The sequence below is a fragment of the Pristiophorus japonicus genome, chromosome 11, assembly GCF_044704955.1.
Source record: "Pristiophorus japonicus isolate sPriJap1 chromosome 11, sPriJap1.hap1, whole genome shotgun sequence".
Taxonomy (NCBI): domain Eukaryota; kingdom Metazoa; phylum Chordata; class Chondrichthyes; family Pristiophoridae; genus Pristiophorus; species Pristiophorus japonicus.
This window is the reverse complement of record NC_091987.1, coordinates 111,127,023-111,143,665: the sequence shown is the minus strand read 5'-3', so window position 1 is coordinate 111,143,665 and position 16,643 is coordinate 111,127,023. Positions and strand designations below refer to the sequence as shown.

At 53.1% G+C, this 16,643-nt stretch overlaps 1 protein-coding gene across 8 annotated transcripts in view; it reads right to left on the bottom strand.

Moving 5' to 3' along the window:
* LOC139276225 (MSL complex subunit 3-like) overlaps positions 1–16,643 on the bottom strand; it is a 133,662-nt gene that overhangs the window by 72,633 nt on the left and 44,386 nt on the right. For all 8 annotated transcript variants that reach the window (XR_011595872.1, XM_070893878.1, XM_070893875.1 and 5 more), the window contains 2 exons: positions 12,929–13,028; positions 11,599–11,683 (listed from right to left, as the gene is read on the bottom strand). Coding sequence is in view for 7 of the 8 variants with exons in the window: in XM_070893878.1 (XP_070749979.1) it covers positions 11,599–11,683; positions 12,929–13,028 (185 nt within the window). In the remaining variant the exon portion in view is untranslated. The remainder of the gene's footprint in view (positions 1–11,598; positions 11,684–12,928; positions 13,029–16,643) is intronic.

The following is a 16,643-nucleotide window of genomic DNA, read 5'->3' as shown; positions in this document are numbered from 1 at the left end:
TACAGGCCGGCCCCGCCCAGGAGGTGTTTGTGCGGGCCGGCCACTCCGAGGAAGTTGCCGTCGGGCTGGCCCCGCTGAGGAGGTGTTTGTGCGGGCCGGCCCCGCTGAGGAGGTGTTTGTGCAGGCCGGCCCCGCTGAGGAGGTGTTTGTGCAGGCCGGGCCCGCTGAGGAGGTGTTTGTGCAGGCCGGCCCCGCCGAGGAGGTGTTTGTGCAGGCCGGCCCCGTCGAGGAGGTGTTTGTGCGGGCTGGCCCCGCCGAGGAGGTGTTTGTGCAGGCCGGCCCCGCTGAGGAGGTTGTCGGGTGGGCTGGCCCCGCTGAGGAGGTTGTCGGGTGGGCCGGCCCCGCTGAGGAGGTGTTTGTGCGGGCCGGCCCCGCCGAGGAGGTGTTTGTGCGGGCCGGCCCCGCCGAGGAGGTGTTTGTGCAGGCCGGCCCCGCCCAGGAGCTGTTTGTGCAGGCCGGCCCTGCCGAGGAGGTGTTTGTGCAGGCCGGCCCCGCCGAGGAGGTGTTTGTGCAGGCCGGCCCGGCCGAGGAGGTGTTTGTGAAGGCCGGCCCCGCGGAGGAGGTGTTTGTGCGGGCCGGCCCCGCCCAGGAGGTGTTTGTGCGGGCCGGCCCCGCCGAGGAGGTGTTTGTGCAGGCCGGCCCCGCCGAGGAGGTGTTTGTGCAGGCCGGCCCCGCCGAGGAGGTGTTTGTGCGGGCCGGCCCCGCGGAGGAGGTGTTTGTGCGGGCCGGCCCCGCTGAGGAGGTGTTTGTGCGGGCCGGCCCCGCTGAGGAGGTGTTTGTGCGGGCCGGCCCCGCTGAGTAGGTGTTTGTGCGGGCCGGCCCCGCTGAGGAGGTGTTTGTGCGGGCCGGCCCCGCTGAGGAGGTGTTTGTGCGGGCTGGCCCCGCCGAGGAGGTGTTTGTGCGGGCCGGCCCCACCCAGCAGGTGATTGTGCGGGCCGGCCCCGCCGAGGAGGTGTTTGTGCAGGCCGGCCCCGCTGAGGAGGTGTTTGTGCAGGCCGGCCCCGCTGAGGAGGTGTTTGTGCGGGCCGGCCCCGCTGAGTAGGTGTTTGTGCGGGCCGGCCCCGCTGAGGAGGTGTTTGTGCGGGCCGGCCCCGCTGAGGAGGTGTTTGTGCAGGCCGGCCCCGCTGAGGAGGTGTTTGTGCAGGCCGGCCCCGCCCAGCAGGTGTTTGTGCAGGCCGGCCCCGCCGAGGAGGTGTTTGTGCAGGCCGGCCCCGCCCAGGAGCTGTTTGTGCAGGCCGGCCCCGCCGAGGAGGTGTTTGTGCAGGCCGGCCCCGCCGAGGAGGTGTTTGTGCAGGCCGGCCCCGCCGAGGTGGTGTTTGTGCGGGCTGGCCCCGCCGAGGAGGTGTTTGTGCGGGCCGGCCCCACCCAGCAGGTGATTGTGCGGGCCGGCCCCGCCGAGGAGGTGTTTGTGCAGGCCGGCCCCGCTGAGGAGGTGTTTGTGCAGGCCGGCCCCGCTGAGGAGGTGTTTGTGCAGGCCGGGCCCGCTGAGGAGGTGTTTGTGCAGGCCGGCCCCGCCGAGGAGGTGTTTGTGCAGGCCGGCCCCGTCGAGGAGGTGTTTGTGCGGGCTGGCCCCGCCGAGGAGGTGTTTGTGCAGGCCGGCCCCGCTGAGGAGGTTGTCGGGTGGGCTGGCCCCGCTGAGGAGGTTGTCGGGTGGGCCGGTCCCGCTGAGGAGGTGTTTGTGCGGGCCGGCCCCGCCGAGGAGGTGTTTGTGCGGGCCGGCCCCGCCGAGGAGGTGTTTGTGCAGGCCGGCCCCGCCCAGGAGCTGTTTGTGCAGGCCGGCCCTGCCGAGGAGGTGTTTGTGCAGGCCGGCCCCGCCGAGGAGGTGTTTGTGCAGGCCGGCCCGGCCGAGGAGGTGTTTGTGAAGGCCGGCCCCGCGGAGGAGGTGTTTGTGCGGGCCGGCCCCGCCCAGGAGGTGTTTGTGCGGGCCGGCCCCGCCGAGGAGGTGTTTGTGCAGGCCGGCCCCGCCGAGGAGGTGTTTGTGCAGGCCGGCCCCGCCGAGGAGGTGTTTGTGCGGGCCGGCCCCGCGGAGGAGGTGTTTGTGCGGGCCGGCCCCGCTGAGGAGGTGTTTGTGCGGGCCGGCCCCGCTGAGGAGGTGTTTGTGCGGGCCGGCCCCGCTGAGTAGGTGTTTGTGCGGGCCGGCCCCGCTGAGGAGGTGTTTGTGCGGGCCGGCCCCGCTGAGGAGGTGTTTGTGCAGGCCGGCCCCGCCCAGCAGGTGTTTGTGCAGGCCGGCCCCGCCCAGCAGGTGTTTGTGCAGGCCGGCCCCGCCGAGGAGGTGTTTGTGCAGGCCGGCCCCGCCCAGGAGCTGTTTGTGCAGGCCGGCCCCGCCGAGGAGGTGTTTGTGCAGGCCGGCCCCGCCGAGGAGGTGTTTGTGCAGGCCGGCCCCGCCGAGGTGGTGTTTGTGCGGGCTGGCCCCGCCGAGGAGGTGTTTGTGCGGGCCGGCCCCACCCAGCAGGTGTTTGTGCGGGCCGGCCCCGCCGAGGAGGTGTTTGTGCAGGCCGGCCCCGCCGAGGAGGTGTTTGTGCAGGCCGGCCCCGCCGAGGAGGTGTTTGTGCAGGCCGGCCCCGCCCAGCAGGTGTTTGTGCGGGCCGGCCCCGCCGAGGAGGTGTTTGTGCAGGCCGGCCCCGCCGAGGAGGTGTTTGTGCGGGCCGGCCCCGCTGAGGAGGTTGTCGGGCGGGCCGGGCCCGCCGAGGAGGTGTTTGTGCAGGCCGGCCCCGCTGAGGAGGTGTTTGTGCGGGCCAGCCCCGCTGAGGAGGTGTTTGTGTGGGCCAGCCCCGCTGAGGAGGTGTTTGTGCGGGCCGGCCCCGCTGAGGAGGTGTTTGTGCGGGCCGGCCCCGCTGAGGAGGTGTTTGTGCGGGCCGGCCCCGCTGAGGAGGTGTTTGTGCGGGCCGGCCCCGCTGAGGAGGTTGTCGGGTGGGCCGGGCCCGCTGAGGAGGTGTTTGTGCAAGCCGGCCCCGCTGAGGAGGTGTTTCTGCAGGCCGGCCCCGCCGAGGAGGTGTTTGTGCGGGCTGGCCCCGCCGAGGAGGTGTTTGTGCAGGCCAGCCCCGCTGAGGAGGTGTTTGTGTGGGCCAGCCCCGCTGAGGAGGTGTTTGTGCGGGCCGGCCCCGCTGAGGAGGTTGTCGGGTGGGCCGGCCCCGCTGAGGAGGTTGTCGGGTGGGCCGGCCCCGCTGAAGAGGTGTTTGTGCGGGCCGGCCCCGCTGAGGAGGTGTTTGTGTGGGCCGGCCCCGCTGAGGAGGTGTTTGTGTGGGCCGGCCCCGCTGAGGAGGTGTTTCTGCGGGCCGGCCCCGCTGCGGAGGTGTTTGTGCAGGCCGGCCCCGCCGAGGAGGTTTTTGTGCAGGCCGGCCCCGCCCAGGAGCTGTTTGTGCAGGCCGGCCCCGCCGAGGAGGTGTTTGTGCAGGCCGGCCCCGCCGAGGAGGTGTTTGTGCAGGCCGGCCCCGCCGAGGTGGTGTTTGTGCGGGCTGGCCCCGCCGAGGAGGTGTTTGTGCGGGCCGGCCCCACCCAGCAGGTGTTTGTGCGGGCCGGCCCCGCCGAGGAGGTGTTTGTGCAGGCCGGCCCCGCCGAGGAGGTGTTTGTGCAGGCCGGCCCCGCCGAGGAGGTGTTTGTGCAGGCCGGCCCCGCCCAGCAGGTGTTTGTGCGGGCCGGCCCCGCCGAGGAGGTGTTTGTGCAGGCCGGCCCCGCCGAGGAGGTGTTTGTGCGGGCCGGCCCCGCTGAGGAGGTTGTCGGGCGGGCCGGGCCCGCCGAGGAGGTGTTTGTGCAGGCCGGCCCCGCTGAGGAGGTGTTTGTGCAGGCCAGCCCCGCTGAGGAGGTGTTTGTGTGGGCCAGCCCCGCTGAGGAGGTGTTTGTGCGGGCCGGCCCCGCTGAGGAGGTGTTTGTGCGGGCCGGCCCCGCTGAGGAGGTGTTTGTGCGGGCCGGCCCCGCTGAGGAGGTGTTTGTGCGGGCCGGCCCCGCTGAGGAGGTTGTCGGGTGGGCCGGGCCCGCTGAGGAGGTGTTTGTGCAAGCCGGCCCCGCTGAGGAGGTGTTTCTGCAGGCCGGCCCCGCCGAGGAGGTGTTTGTGCGGGCTGGCCCCGCCGAGGAGGTGTTTGTGCAGGCCAGCCCCGCTGAGGAGGTGTTTGTGTGGGCCAGCCCCGCTGAGGAGGTGTTTGTGCGGGCCGGCCCCGCTGAGGAGGTTGTCGGGTGGGCCGGCCCCGCTGAGGAGGTTGTCGGGTGGGCCGGCCCCGCTGAAGAGGTGTTTGTGCGGGCCGGCCCCGCTGAGGAGGTGTTTGTGTGGGCCGGCCCCGCTGAGGAGGTGTTTGTGTGGGCCGGCCCCGCTGAGGAGGTGTTTCTGCGGGCCGGCCCCGCTGAGGAGGTGTTTGTGCGGGCCGGCCCCGCTGAGGTGTTTGTGTGGGCTGGCCCCGCCGAGGAGGTGTTTGTGCAGGCCGGCCCCGCCAAGGAGGTGTTTGTGCGGGCCGGCCCCGCCCAGGAGGTGTTTGTGCGGGCCGGCCCCGCCCAGGAGGTGTTTGTGCAGGCCGGCCCCGCCCAGGAGGTGTTTGTGCAGGCCGGCCCCGCCCAGGAGGTGTTTGTGCGGGCCGGCCCCGCCGAGGAGGTGTTTGTGCGGGCCGGCCCCGCCGAGGAGGTGTTTGTGCGGGCCGGCCCCGCCGAGGAGGTGTTTGTGCGGGCCGGCCCCGCCGAGGAGGTGTTCGTGCGGGCCGGCCCCGCCGAAGAGGTGTTCGTGCGGGCCGGCCCCGCCGAGGAGGTGTTTGTGCGGGCCGGCCCCGCCGAGGAGGTGTTTGTGCGGGCCGGCCCCGCCGAGGAGGTGTTTGTGCAGGCCGGCCCCGCTGAGGAGGTGTTTGTGCGGGCCGGCCATGCTGAGGAGGTGTTTGTGCGGGCCGGCCCCGCTGAGGAGGTGTTTGTGCGGGCCGGCCCCGCTGAGGAGGTTGTCGGGTGGGCCGGCCCCGCCGAGGAGGTTTTTGTGCGGTCCGGCCCCGCCGAGGAGGTGTTTGTGCGGGCCGGCCCCGCCGAGGAGGTGTTTGTGCAGGCCGGCCCCGCTGAGGAGGTGTTTGTGCGGGCCGGCCATGCTGAGGAGGTGTTTGTGCGGGCCGGCCCCGCTGAGGAGGTGTTTGTGCGGGCCGGCCCCGCTGAGGAGGTTGTCGGGTGGGCCGGCCCCGCTGAGGAGGTGTTTGTGCGGGCCGGCCCCGCTGAGGAGGTGTTTGTGCAGGCCGGCCCCGCTGAGGAGGTGTTTGTGTGGGCCGGCCCCGCCAAGGAGGTGTTTGTGCAGGCCGGCCCCGCCGAGGAGGTTGTCGGGTGGGCCGGCCCCGCCGAGGAGGTGTTTGTGCAGGCCGGCCCCGCCCAGGAGGTGTTTGTGCAGGCCGGCCCCGCCCAGGAGGTGTTTGTGCGGGCCGGCCCCGCTGAGGAGGTGTTTGTGCGGGCCGGCCCCGCTGAGGAGGTTGTCGGGTGGGCCGGGCCCCACTGAGAAGGTGTTTGTGCGGGCCGGCTCCGCTGAGGAGGTGTTTGTGCGGGCCGGCCCCGCTGAGGAGGTGTTTGTGCAGACTGGCCCCGCTGAAGAGGTTGTCGGGTGGGCCGGGCCCCGCTGAGGAGGTGTTTGTGCGGGGCGGCCCCGCTGAGGAGGTTGTCGGGTGGGCCGGGCCCCGTTGAGGAGGTGTTTGTGCGGGCTGGCCCCGCTGAGGAGGTGTTTGTGCAGGCTGGCCCCGCTGAGGAGGTGTTTGTGCGGGCTGGCCCCGCTGAGGAGGTGTTTGTGTCGGCTGGCCCCGCTGAGGAGGTGTTTGTGCAGGCTGGCCCCGCTGAGGAGGTGTTTGTGCAGGCTGGCCCCGCTGAGGAGGTGTTTGTGCAGGCTGGCCCCGCTGAGGAGGTTGTCGGGTGGGCTGGCCCCGCTGAGGAGGTGTTTGTGCAGGCTGGCCCCGCTGAGGAGGTTGTCGGGTGGGCTGGCCCCGCTGAGAAGGTGTTTGTGCGGGCTGGCCCCGCTGAGGAGGTTGTCGGGTGGGCCAGCCAGCGGGAATCCCCCCCCCCGCCTTTCTGACGTTCCGAAATTGGAAATACCCGAACCGTTCTGCAAGTTTATTAATGTCTTTTTGTAATTTGTTGCAGTACTCCTCAGTTTTGACTATCCCCCCCCCCCCCACAATTTGGTGTCATTTGCAAATTTAGAAATTGTGTTTTTATTCCAAAGTCTAAATCATTAATATAAATTGTGAACAACAGTGGTCCCGGCACTGATCCTTGTGGAACACCATTTCCCACCTTCTGCCACTTTGAATAGCTACCCTTTACCCCTACTCTCTGTTTTCTGTCTTGCAGCCAGCTAGATATCCATTCTGCTACTTGTCCCGACTCCACATGCCCTGACCTTAATCATTAGTCTATTGTGATGCCTTATCAAACCCCTTTTGAAAATCTAGTTAAATTACATGTACTCATCATCATAGGCAGTCCCTTGAACGAGGATGACTTACTTTCACGAGTTCACAGATGTTTCAATGAAGGACCCGATGTTCCAGTCCTGAACTCCAATTGAGGGGGTGGAAGATGCATGTGCATGGATTTTTTTAACATGTGGTGACCCTTGCATATCAGCTACCACACAGGCTTGACAGAGCTAGGCCTTTATCCAGTGGCAAGGGTTAATCAGGATGATTGGAGACTTGCTCTGCTGCACGGACATGCGCAAAATACCCTTGTCTTCTCTCTCTGTTACTTCTTCAAAAAATTCAATGAGGTTGGTCAAGCAAGACTTCCCCTTTTGAAATCCATGCTGCCTATTCATTATTATATTTTTGATTTCTAGATGTTCTTCTATTTTCTTCTTTAGTAGGGAATCCATTATTTTTCCTACCACTGATGTTAAGCTGACTGTCTAGTTCCCTGGACATGTTCTATCTGCCTTCTTAAATGTAGGTATTACGTTAGCTATCAGTCAGTCCTCTAGCACTACACCTTGTTCTAATGAATTATTAAATATGTATAGTAAAGCCTCTGCTATCTCTTCCCTAGATTCTTTTAAAATGCATGGATGTAATCTGTCCGGACAAGGGGTTCTAGCCTCTTTGAGCTTGATTAGTTTATTTAATGTTTCTTCTTTTTTTATTGAAAATGCTGTTATCTCATTTCTAATCTCCTCATCTGATGTCATGTCCATCTCTTGTGTCTCTCTGGTAAATATTGAAGCAAAGTAACTATTTAATATTTCTGCCAGTTCTCTATCGCTGTCTGTGATATTATCCTGTCCATCCCTCAGAGAAATGATTTCCATGCTGACTTTCCTTAATTTATCAATATGCCTGTAAAATATTTAACTATTTTGTTTTATGTTCTTTGAAAATTTGATTTCATAGTTCCTTTTTGTCTCCTAATTGTTTTTTTTTTTACTTCTCTCCTAATCCCTTTGTATTCTTTCTCGTCATGCGCTCCCCTGCTGTCCAAGTACTTAGTGTCTGCCTCTTTCCTTACCTTCAATTTTTTCCTTGTGTCTTTTTTCATCCACGGTGTCTCATTAATGTTTAGTTTGTTCTTGTTTTTTAGCAGAATATATTTTCCTGGACTCTGTTGAATACCGTTTTAAAGGTTTCCCATTGCTGTTCTGCATCATTGTTTGCCAATATTGTTGTCCATTTTAATTTTCCAAGTTCTATTTTCAGCCCTGCAAAATTGTTTTTTCTCCAATCTATTACCCCGGTCTTCGTCATACTCATGTCCTTCTCAATTATTATCTTAAAGCATATTATATGATGGTCACTATTGCCTAGATGTTCCCCTACTTGAACTTCCTTTATCTGCTCTGGTTCATTCCCCATTACTAGATCCAATAGTCCTGCCACATCCAGTCATGGTAGTAGAACAACTAATGGGAGGAGGCCCCATCCTCAACGATGGCGGAGCCCAGCACATGAGTGCAAAAGACAAAGCTGAAGCATTTTCAACCATATTCAGCCAGAAGTGCCGAGTGGATGATCCATATCGACCTCCTCCTGAGGTCCCCACCATCACAGAAGCCAGTCATCAGCCAATTCGACTCACTCCACGTGATATCAAAAAATGGCAGAGTGCACTGGATTCGGCAAAGGCTCTGGGCCCAGGACTAGCCGCGCCTCTAGCCAAGCTGTTCCAGTACAGCTACAACACTGGTATCTATCCGACAATGTGGAAAACTGCCCAGGTATATCCTGTCCACAAAAAGCAGGACAAATCAAATCCAGCCAATTACCGCCCAACCATCTTCAACTGCTTCATCAATGACATTCCCTCCATCATAAAAGGTCAGAAGTGGGGATGTTTGCTGATGACTGCACAGTGTTCAGTGCCGTTCGCAACTCCTCAGATAATGCAGCAGTCCAGGCCCGTATGTAGCAAGACTTGGACGACATTCGGGCTTGGGCTGATAAGTGGCAAGTAACATTTGCGCCACACAAGTGCCAGGCAATGACTATCTCCAACAAGCGAGAGTCTAACCACCGCCCCATGATATTCAATGGCATTACCATTGCCGAATCTCCCACCATCAACATCCTGGGGGGTCACCATTGACCAGAAACTTAACTGGACCAGCCACATACTGTGGCAACAAGAGGTCAGAGGCTGGGTATTCTGCAGTGAGTGTCTCACCTCCTGACTCCCCAAAGCCTTTCCTCCATTTACAATGCACAAGTCAGGAGTGTGATGGAATACTCTCCGCTTGCCTAGATGAGTACAGCTCCAACAACACAAGAAACTTGACACCATCCAGGACAAAGCAGCCTACTTGATTGGCAGCCCATCCACCACCTTCAACATTCACTCCCTCCATCACCGACGTACCGTGGCTGCAGTGTGTACCATCTATAAGATGCACTGCAGCAACTTGCCAAGGCTTCTTTGGTAGCACCTTCCAAACCTACAACCTCTACCACCTTGAAGGACCATCCTGACTTGGAAGTATATCGTTGTTCCTTCATCATCGCTGGGTCAAAATCCTGGAACTCCCTCCCTAACAGCACTGTGGGAGTACCTTCACCACACGGACTGTAGTGGTTCAAGAAGGCGGCTCACCACCATATTCTCAAGGGCAATTAGGGATGGACAATAAATGCTGGCCTAGCCAGCAGTGCCCACATGTCTTGAACAAATTTTTAAAAATCATCCCTTATTGGGATTCTTACATACTGGGTTAGAAAGGAGTCCTGTACATATTGTAGGAACTCCATTCCCTTATCCCCTTTGCCAACCTCTTCTGGCCAAATAATATCGTGGTAGTTGAAATATCCCATGATTATTATTCAATTTTTGTTTACTTATTTCCCTAATTTATTGGCCTATTTCTTCCTCCATCTCCCTTCCACTATTAGCTGGTCTGTAGATAACCCCTGATTGATCCTTTATTATCTTTTATCTCTATCCATACGGATTCTATTTTTGTCTTGTTGATAGCTGCGTCATTTTTTTTCTACTGCCATTATATTGTCCCTAATAGGTACAGCTACTCCACCTCTCCTTTTACCCTCTCTATCTTTTCTAAATATGTTATACCCTGCAATGTTTAATTCCCAGTCCTGATTTCTTTCCTTCATCGACTTGTCTGTTCCAGCTGTGACAGAGACTGTAATTCCCATATTGGACTGTTCAGTCACCTAAAACTTCACTTTTAGAGTGGAAGCAAGTCGTCCTTGATTTCGAGGGACTGCCTATGATGATGATGGTTCCATGTATTACTGCCTCCAGATTCCCTGTTTCATACCAACTCATTTTTAATAACAGTTCCTCTCACATTATTGTTAACCATCTCTTTATACTCCTGTTCTATAACTCTATTTATTCCCTGGCCATCAATGTCCCTTACTTTGTTCTTTCCTAATGCTCTCCTTTCCGGTTTTGTTTATATTTGGACTGGTTTCCTTACTTGTAGATCCCTACCCCCTCCCAGGTCTTACTAGTTTAAAACCTTTGCCACCTCCTTATTTACTCTTCCTACTAGTATATGGGTCCCATCCCGGTTCAGATGGAGCCCGTCCCATCGGTATAGTTACTTCCTGTCCTAGTACTGTCAGTGTCCCATGAAAAGGAACCCCTCTTTCAGCAATAATCCAGAGATTATTACCCTGGAGGTCCTACCTTTTTAATTTTGCTCCTAACTCTTGATACTCATTTGTTCCGACATGGACGAGGACAACTGGATTTACCCTCTCCCTTTCCAAATTCCTCTCCAGCCGCCTCGAGATATCCCTGATACAGAAGCAAACCTTCCCCTTTCAGCATTCCAAATAGACTGTCCCCTCCACGGCACCCTGGTCCACTCCTCAATCACCCTCAGCACTCCCTCCCCATTCCCATGGCACCTTCCCGTGCAAGCACAGGAGATGCAACACCTGCCCTTTTACTTCCTCCCTTCCCACTGTCCAGGGCCCCAAACACTCCTTCCAAGTGAAACAACGATTTACTTGTACTTCTTTCAATTTAGGATACTGTATTCGCTGCTCACGATGTGGATCCCTCTACATTAGGGAGGCCAAACGCAGATTGGGTGACCGCTTTGCGGAACACCTCCGTTCAGTCCATAAGCGTGACCCTGAGCTTCCAGTTGCCTGTCACTTTATTTCTCCACTCCATTCCCACTCTGATCTCTCCATTCTCGGTCTCTTACACTGTTCCAATGAAACTCAATATAAGTTCGAGGAACAGTACCTCATCTTTCCTTTAGGAATTTTACAGCCTTCTGGACTCAACATAGAGTTCAACAATTTCAGACCGTAACCCCTGACCCTATTTTGTTTTCTTTTTCTGTTTTTCTCTCTTTCCCATGGCGGCTGTTAATGATTTTTCCATTTATACCCTATCTAGACTCATCTTTTGTTTCTTAACTTGTCCCATTACCATCTCCTTTTGCCTTGCTCTGCCATCCCTTTTGTCTCTGAATCTCTTCTGCCTTCCAACCTATCAAACCTTCCCTTTTGTTCATTCCTCCCCTCCCCCTTTCCTTTGCTTAAAAACCTGTTACATCTCTAATTTTTTCCAGTTCTGAGGAAGGGTCATCAACCTGAAATGTTAACTCTGTTTCGCTTTCCACAGATGCTGCCTGACCTGTTGAGTATTTCCAGCATTTTCTGTTTTTATCCCTTACCCTGGCACCATGAGGCAACACACCCTTCGGTATTCTCATTCATTGCTGCAGAGGACGCTATCTATTCCCCTAATTATAGAATACCCCATCACTACCACACTTATATTCTGCTCTCCCACCCCCTCTCGCCCCTTGGACAGCCTTCTGAGCCACGGTGCCCTGGTTTGCATTGTCGCTGTCCTCCTCGCAGTCTTTCTCCTCATCCTCACAGGTATCGAGTACATCGTACCTGTTGGACAGGTCCAGTATTTGCAGGACCTTCTTCTCAACCTCTCCTAAGTAAACTGGGATTTAATCTTGTGGCCCTCATCTGCACGTGAAGACACCAAAACTAGACACCGCATTCTAACTGAGGCCTAATTAAGATCTTGTGCAAGGACAAGATGGTATGCTTCGTGCAATTCATGATAAAACAATGAATACAAGCTAGAACCTTTTTTTGGTATAGCTTCTCAATTCACTGCAGCTGATTACCACTAATTCCACAAAATTCTATTTATGAGCACATTTTAAAATCTTACCTAAGGAACAGCTCTAGGTGCTTTACCAAGACCTTCAGATTCCGGTCAGTAACTTGCATCTTTCCTAACAGCTCTGGTAGCTTCACTGTAACAAAATTGATAAAGCAATTGCAATTTAGTTAAAAAATGTTATTAGATGGCATTGAAGCTTCTTTAATCATCCATTGCGTCCCTTGGCAACAAAAAGAGTGTGACCATATTTATTATATTATTTGTTTTATTTCCCAGAACTTGAAGAGCAAGTAACCAAACCCCTTATTCTCTATTAGTTACTTAATGTATTTTTTCCTCCTCATTCCAATACGCATTTGCAGCATTTACTAAAGATGCAATAATGTATTTATTCTGCACCCCTCCCCCTCAAAATCTTCCATTTGGATTCAGAGTTTTTTTTCCTCTATCTACTTGCATCCCATGGTGGATTTACAGTTTCCTGAAGTTGCCATTGGTGTATCAATGCCAAGAGAATTCCCCACCCACCAAGCTATTGAGTGTTCAATAACCAGCACCTGAACAGTTAATTATTTCCTGACTGGTTGGTTGGCTGATTGCCTGATGAACTTTGGCCACTGTCCAAGGTCAGCACCAGAATTCCTCAAACACTACTTCTGATCCTATCGCAGACATTAACAATCCTCAGCATCACAAAAAACCTCATCTGCAACAACATTATGCACTCAGAATTTTAATTTAATGGTTAAAGTTGTAGTAAAAGGTGAAACAAAATTAAATCTCAGTTTTTTAACCTGCCACGTAAGCCTAGTTAATTGTAAATTTTTCACATGGGTCACACCAGTCTCAGAGGTGCATGTCTATATTAATAAATTCAAAACTGCATACACTCTGTCACTTGCTGTAGCATTGGGGACTTGTACCCATATTGAAAGGATTTTGTTTTAGCTTGCAGCATTGCTTTAAAGGATAGATTTAGCTTACAATGGTTAACTCCTAAAGATACATTTTTGACTTAATATTCAATACCAGATAGAATAACTAATTAAAATATTGACCAGGTAAATCATAGAATCATACAGCACAGAAAGTGGCCATTCTGCCCAACATGCCTGTGCTGCTCTTTGAAAGAGCTATTCAATTAGTCCTGCTCCCTTACTGTTTCCCCCATAATCCTGCAAAATATATGACATGGGATTATCAGAGGTTTAGCTGCCATTTTTGAAAATTCCTTACATTAAGCGTGGAATGTCTTTTGAAATTCAAATTTTGACTAGTTTTCCATTTGATATGGCATCTATTTATAATGAAAGAGAATACAGTTCCTCTGCACACTTTCAGTTTCTTCAACTGAAAATAAAAATGCACAACGACTTACCAAACAGTCGCAAAAGATGCTGAGCTCCATAGATATACGAGGGTGCAGGAGGCTGTTCAGTCAATGGATAATTATCTGGCATCATTTTCCAAGACAAAACCTATTAAACCAACACAAAAATCAGATTTGGGTCACATTCATTTGCTTTTAAAAGTCAAAGCAACAAAATTTCAACAGATTAAAGTCAATTCCAATGCATTCCTACATTCCTAATCCAATCAATAGCACATAGTCATATTTTATAGCTAAATGCTTCCCAATCTAAATAGTCACGTTCAAGATACAGTTTACTAAATCTTAAACATCAATCCATTGCCAAATCTAATCTAGCAGCCCATTTTAGGTCTCCATTACTTTTGCAAAAATAAATTTAAAAGTGAAAAGTGAAATATTAGGATTCCAGTTGTTTTTCTATAACAAAACCAAATAGTTTACACTAATACTAAGAAATGTTCCCAATTCTGTACATTTCTCAAGTTCTACTTTCTTCAAAAATAGAACACTTTTACATAGAAGTACATGGAAATTCAAAGACCAAAAACGGGTGCCTTGTAGTTTCCTTTGGTCCTCTGAATTACTTATCAACCTTCTATTTCAGTATCATCTGCAAATCTGGACACCATTCACTCTAGCCCTATATCCAAATCATTGACGAGTACAGCAAACAGAAGTAGTCCCAGAATTAAACCCTGTGTAACACCACTACCCAGTTGCAACTACTCTGACAAACTGTCTTTAAACTTTGGGGGTAATTTTAACCCCCAAAAACTGGTGGGCTGGGGTTGGGTGAACATAGGAAAAGGAGTCGGCCACTGAGCATCTGGAGCATGTTCTGCCATTGAATGAGATCATGGCTGATCTGCGACCTAACTCCATATACCCACCTTTGGCCCATATCCCTCAATATCTTCGGTTAACAAAACGCTATCAAGCTCCAATTTAAAATTAACAATTGATCTAGCATTAATTGCTGTTTGTGGAAGAGAGTTCCAAACTTCTACCATCCTTTGTGAGTAGGAGTCTTTCCTAATTTCACTCCTGAAAGGTCTGGCTCTAATTTTTAGACTATTCTAGAATCTCCAACTCGCAGAAATAGTTTATCTCTATCTACCCGATCTGTTTCTCTGAATATCTTGAAAACTTCGATCACATCACTCCTTAACCTTCTAAATTTTAGTGAATACAACCCTAATTTGTGTAATCTCTCCTCGTAACTTAACCCTTGAAGTCCGGGTGTCATTCTGGTAAACCTACGCTGCACTCCCTCCAAGACCAAAATATCCTTCCGAAGGTGTTGCGCCCAGAACTGCTCACAGTACTGCAGGTGTGGTCTAACCAGGGTTTTGTATAGCTGCAGCACAACTTCTACCCCCTTGTATTCTAGTCCTCTAGATATAAACACCAGCATTCCATTTATCTTTTTAATTATGTTCTATACCTGTTCATGACATTTTAATGATTAATGTACCTGGACCCCAAGTCTCTCTGGACCTCCACTGTTTTTAGCTTTTTGTCATTTGGAAAGTACTCTGTTCTATTCTTTTTAGGTCCAAATCTCACGTTTGCCGACATTGAAATCCAATTGCCACAGTTTTGCCCACACACTTAATCTGTCAATATCTCTTTATAATTTTATGCTTTCATCTACACTACCTACAATGCCACCTATCTTTGTGTCATTGGCAAATTTGGATATATGGCTTTCTATGCCATCATCTAAGTTGTTAATAAATATTGTGAATAGTTGAGGCCCCAACACAGATCCGTGCAGGACACCATTAGTCACATCCCGTTGAAGTGTTAAAAGTCTAAATCCAGACCCTAACGCGCCCACTTGGGGTTTTAACGGAAGTGGGGCAGGGTGTGGGCAGCCAACCCGCTGTGGGACGCCCATTTAAATATTAGAATGAGGCTATCGTGCCTCAGATTTAACATCCATTTTAAATTTAACTGTAGCTGGTCGGGTGAACGCCTCGTGAAACCCACCAGCTAAAGTAAGGTGAAGATTGCTGGAACCAGGAGGCAAGTCCCTTTACACTTATCTCTGGATTCAACGTCCCTACCTAGCCCACCCCCAGTGATTCGAGACGCCCCACAGGCCTCCGATCTTCCCCCATCCACCCTCCCAACAGGCCTCCGATCTCTTCACGCACTCTATCCCACCGCCCCACACAGGCCTCAGAACTCCCACCCCCAAGCCTCCGATCTCCTCTCCCACAAGCCTCCGATCACCACTCCACAAACCTCCGATCATCCCCCGACACTCCTCCGGCCCCCAGATCATGCAGCTCCTGGCCCTCCAATGCTCACCCAGCCTCCCCCAACTCTGCTGCTCAGCCGACGCCTCCCCGACCTTCCGATTGTTCATGCCCCCACTGCTCCAATCATTCCCAAGCTGCTCCAGGGCGCTGCTGCTCCAGCCATCCCACAGCCCGCACGCGATCTCTCCCTCCCTTTGAAGGCCCATCCACCTACAGCCAGCCAACCCCTCAATCTGGCTGCGGGTGGGAAACAGAGGTTTCCCATGCAAATCAGGCCCTGCTGCTAAATTCGGCAGGGCCTGCAGGAAATCTGTTCTCCCAGGTTTCTAGACTGCTTCCAAGCACCCCCACTCCCAACCCACTTCCAAATTAAAATTCAGGCCTTTGTTTCCTCCCTTCTAACCAGTATTTAATTTAATTTGCTAATCTACTACAATTCTATACCCCTTAATCTTCTCCAATAGTCTGCAGTGTGATACCTTATTAAAGGCTTTCTCAAAGTACCCCGTATTTCCCCCATCACTATACCTGTCACTCCTCCAAGAACTCTCATCAGGTTTGCCAAGCGTGATCTTGTTGGTTGCTTCTAATTATTTTCCCTTGTTCCAGATATTTAGGAATTTCACCTTTAATTAAAGATGCCAACATTTTCCCTATCACAGATGTTAATTAACTCGAGTAATTACCCAGGTTTGCTCTGCCTCCCTTTTTGAAAATGAATATCAGATTGGCTACTCCTCCGGTACACATCCACTTTCAATAGCATCTTGCAATAAGATTTCTCGGGCTTCTGCTGTTGTATCCCATCAGGTCCCGGTACTTTGTCCTCCTTTAGCTTTATTAATTTCTCTTCTTTTATTTATTTTAATATGCCAATTCACTTCTAATCAATTTCAGGAGTTACCTCCTTCCCAATATCCCTCCCTTTAGTAAACACTGAAGCAAAAGGACTTGTTAAAAGATTCCCACCTATTTCCACTTACCCTATACTAACTCACTATCCATTCCTCTCAAAGGTCACACCTCACATTTACCAATTCTCTTTTTGCTGATATATTTGTAGAAGGGAGTTAGATATGGCCCTTATGACTAAAGGGATCAAGGGATAGGGAGAGAAAGCAGGAAAGGAGTACTGAGGTGATGAAAAGCCATGATCATATTGAAGGGTGGTGCAGGCTCGAAGGGCCGAATGGCCTACTCCTGCACCTATTTTCTATGTTTCTATGTAATAATATTTTTTTTGAGATTCGCTCTTCATACTCCATCCTTGCTTCCCTATCCCTTTCATAACCTCTCTCCTTATTTTCTCATATTTTTAATCATATTAGCCTCTATTTATCCAGCCAAAATCTATAATCTCCTTTTTTAAAAAAGGTAGACATTTATTCTGCATAACAATGATTTGCACTTCTACAGCACCTTTTATGTAGAAAAATAATCCAATTGGCATAGTC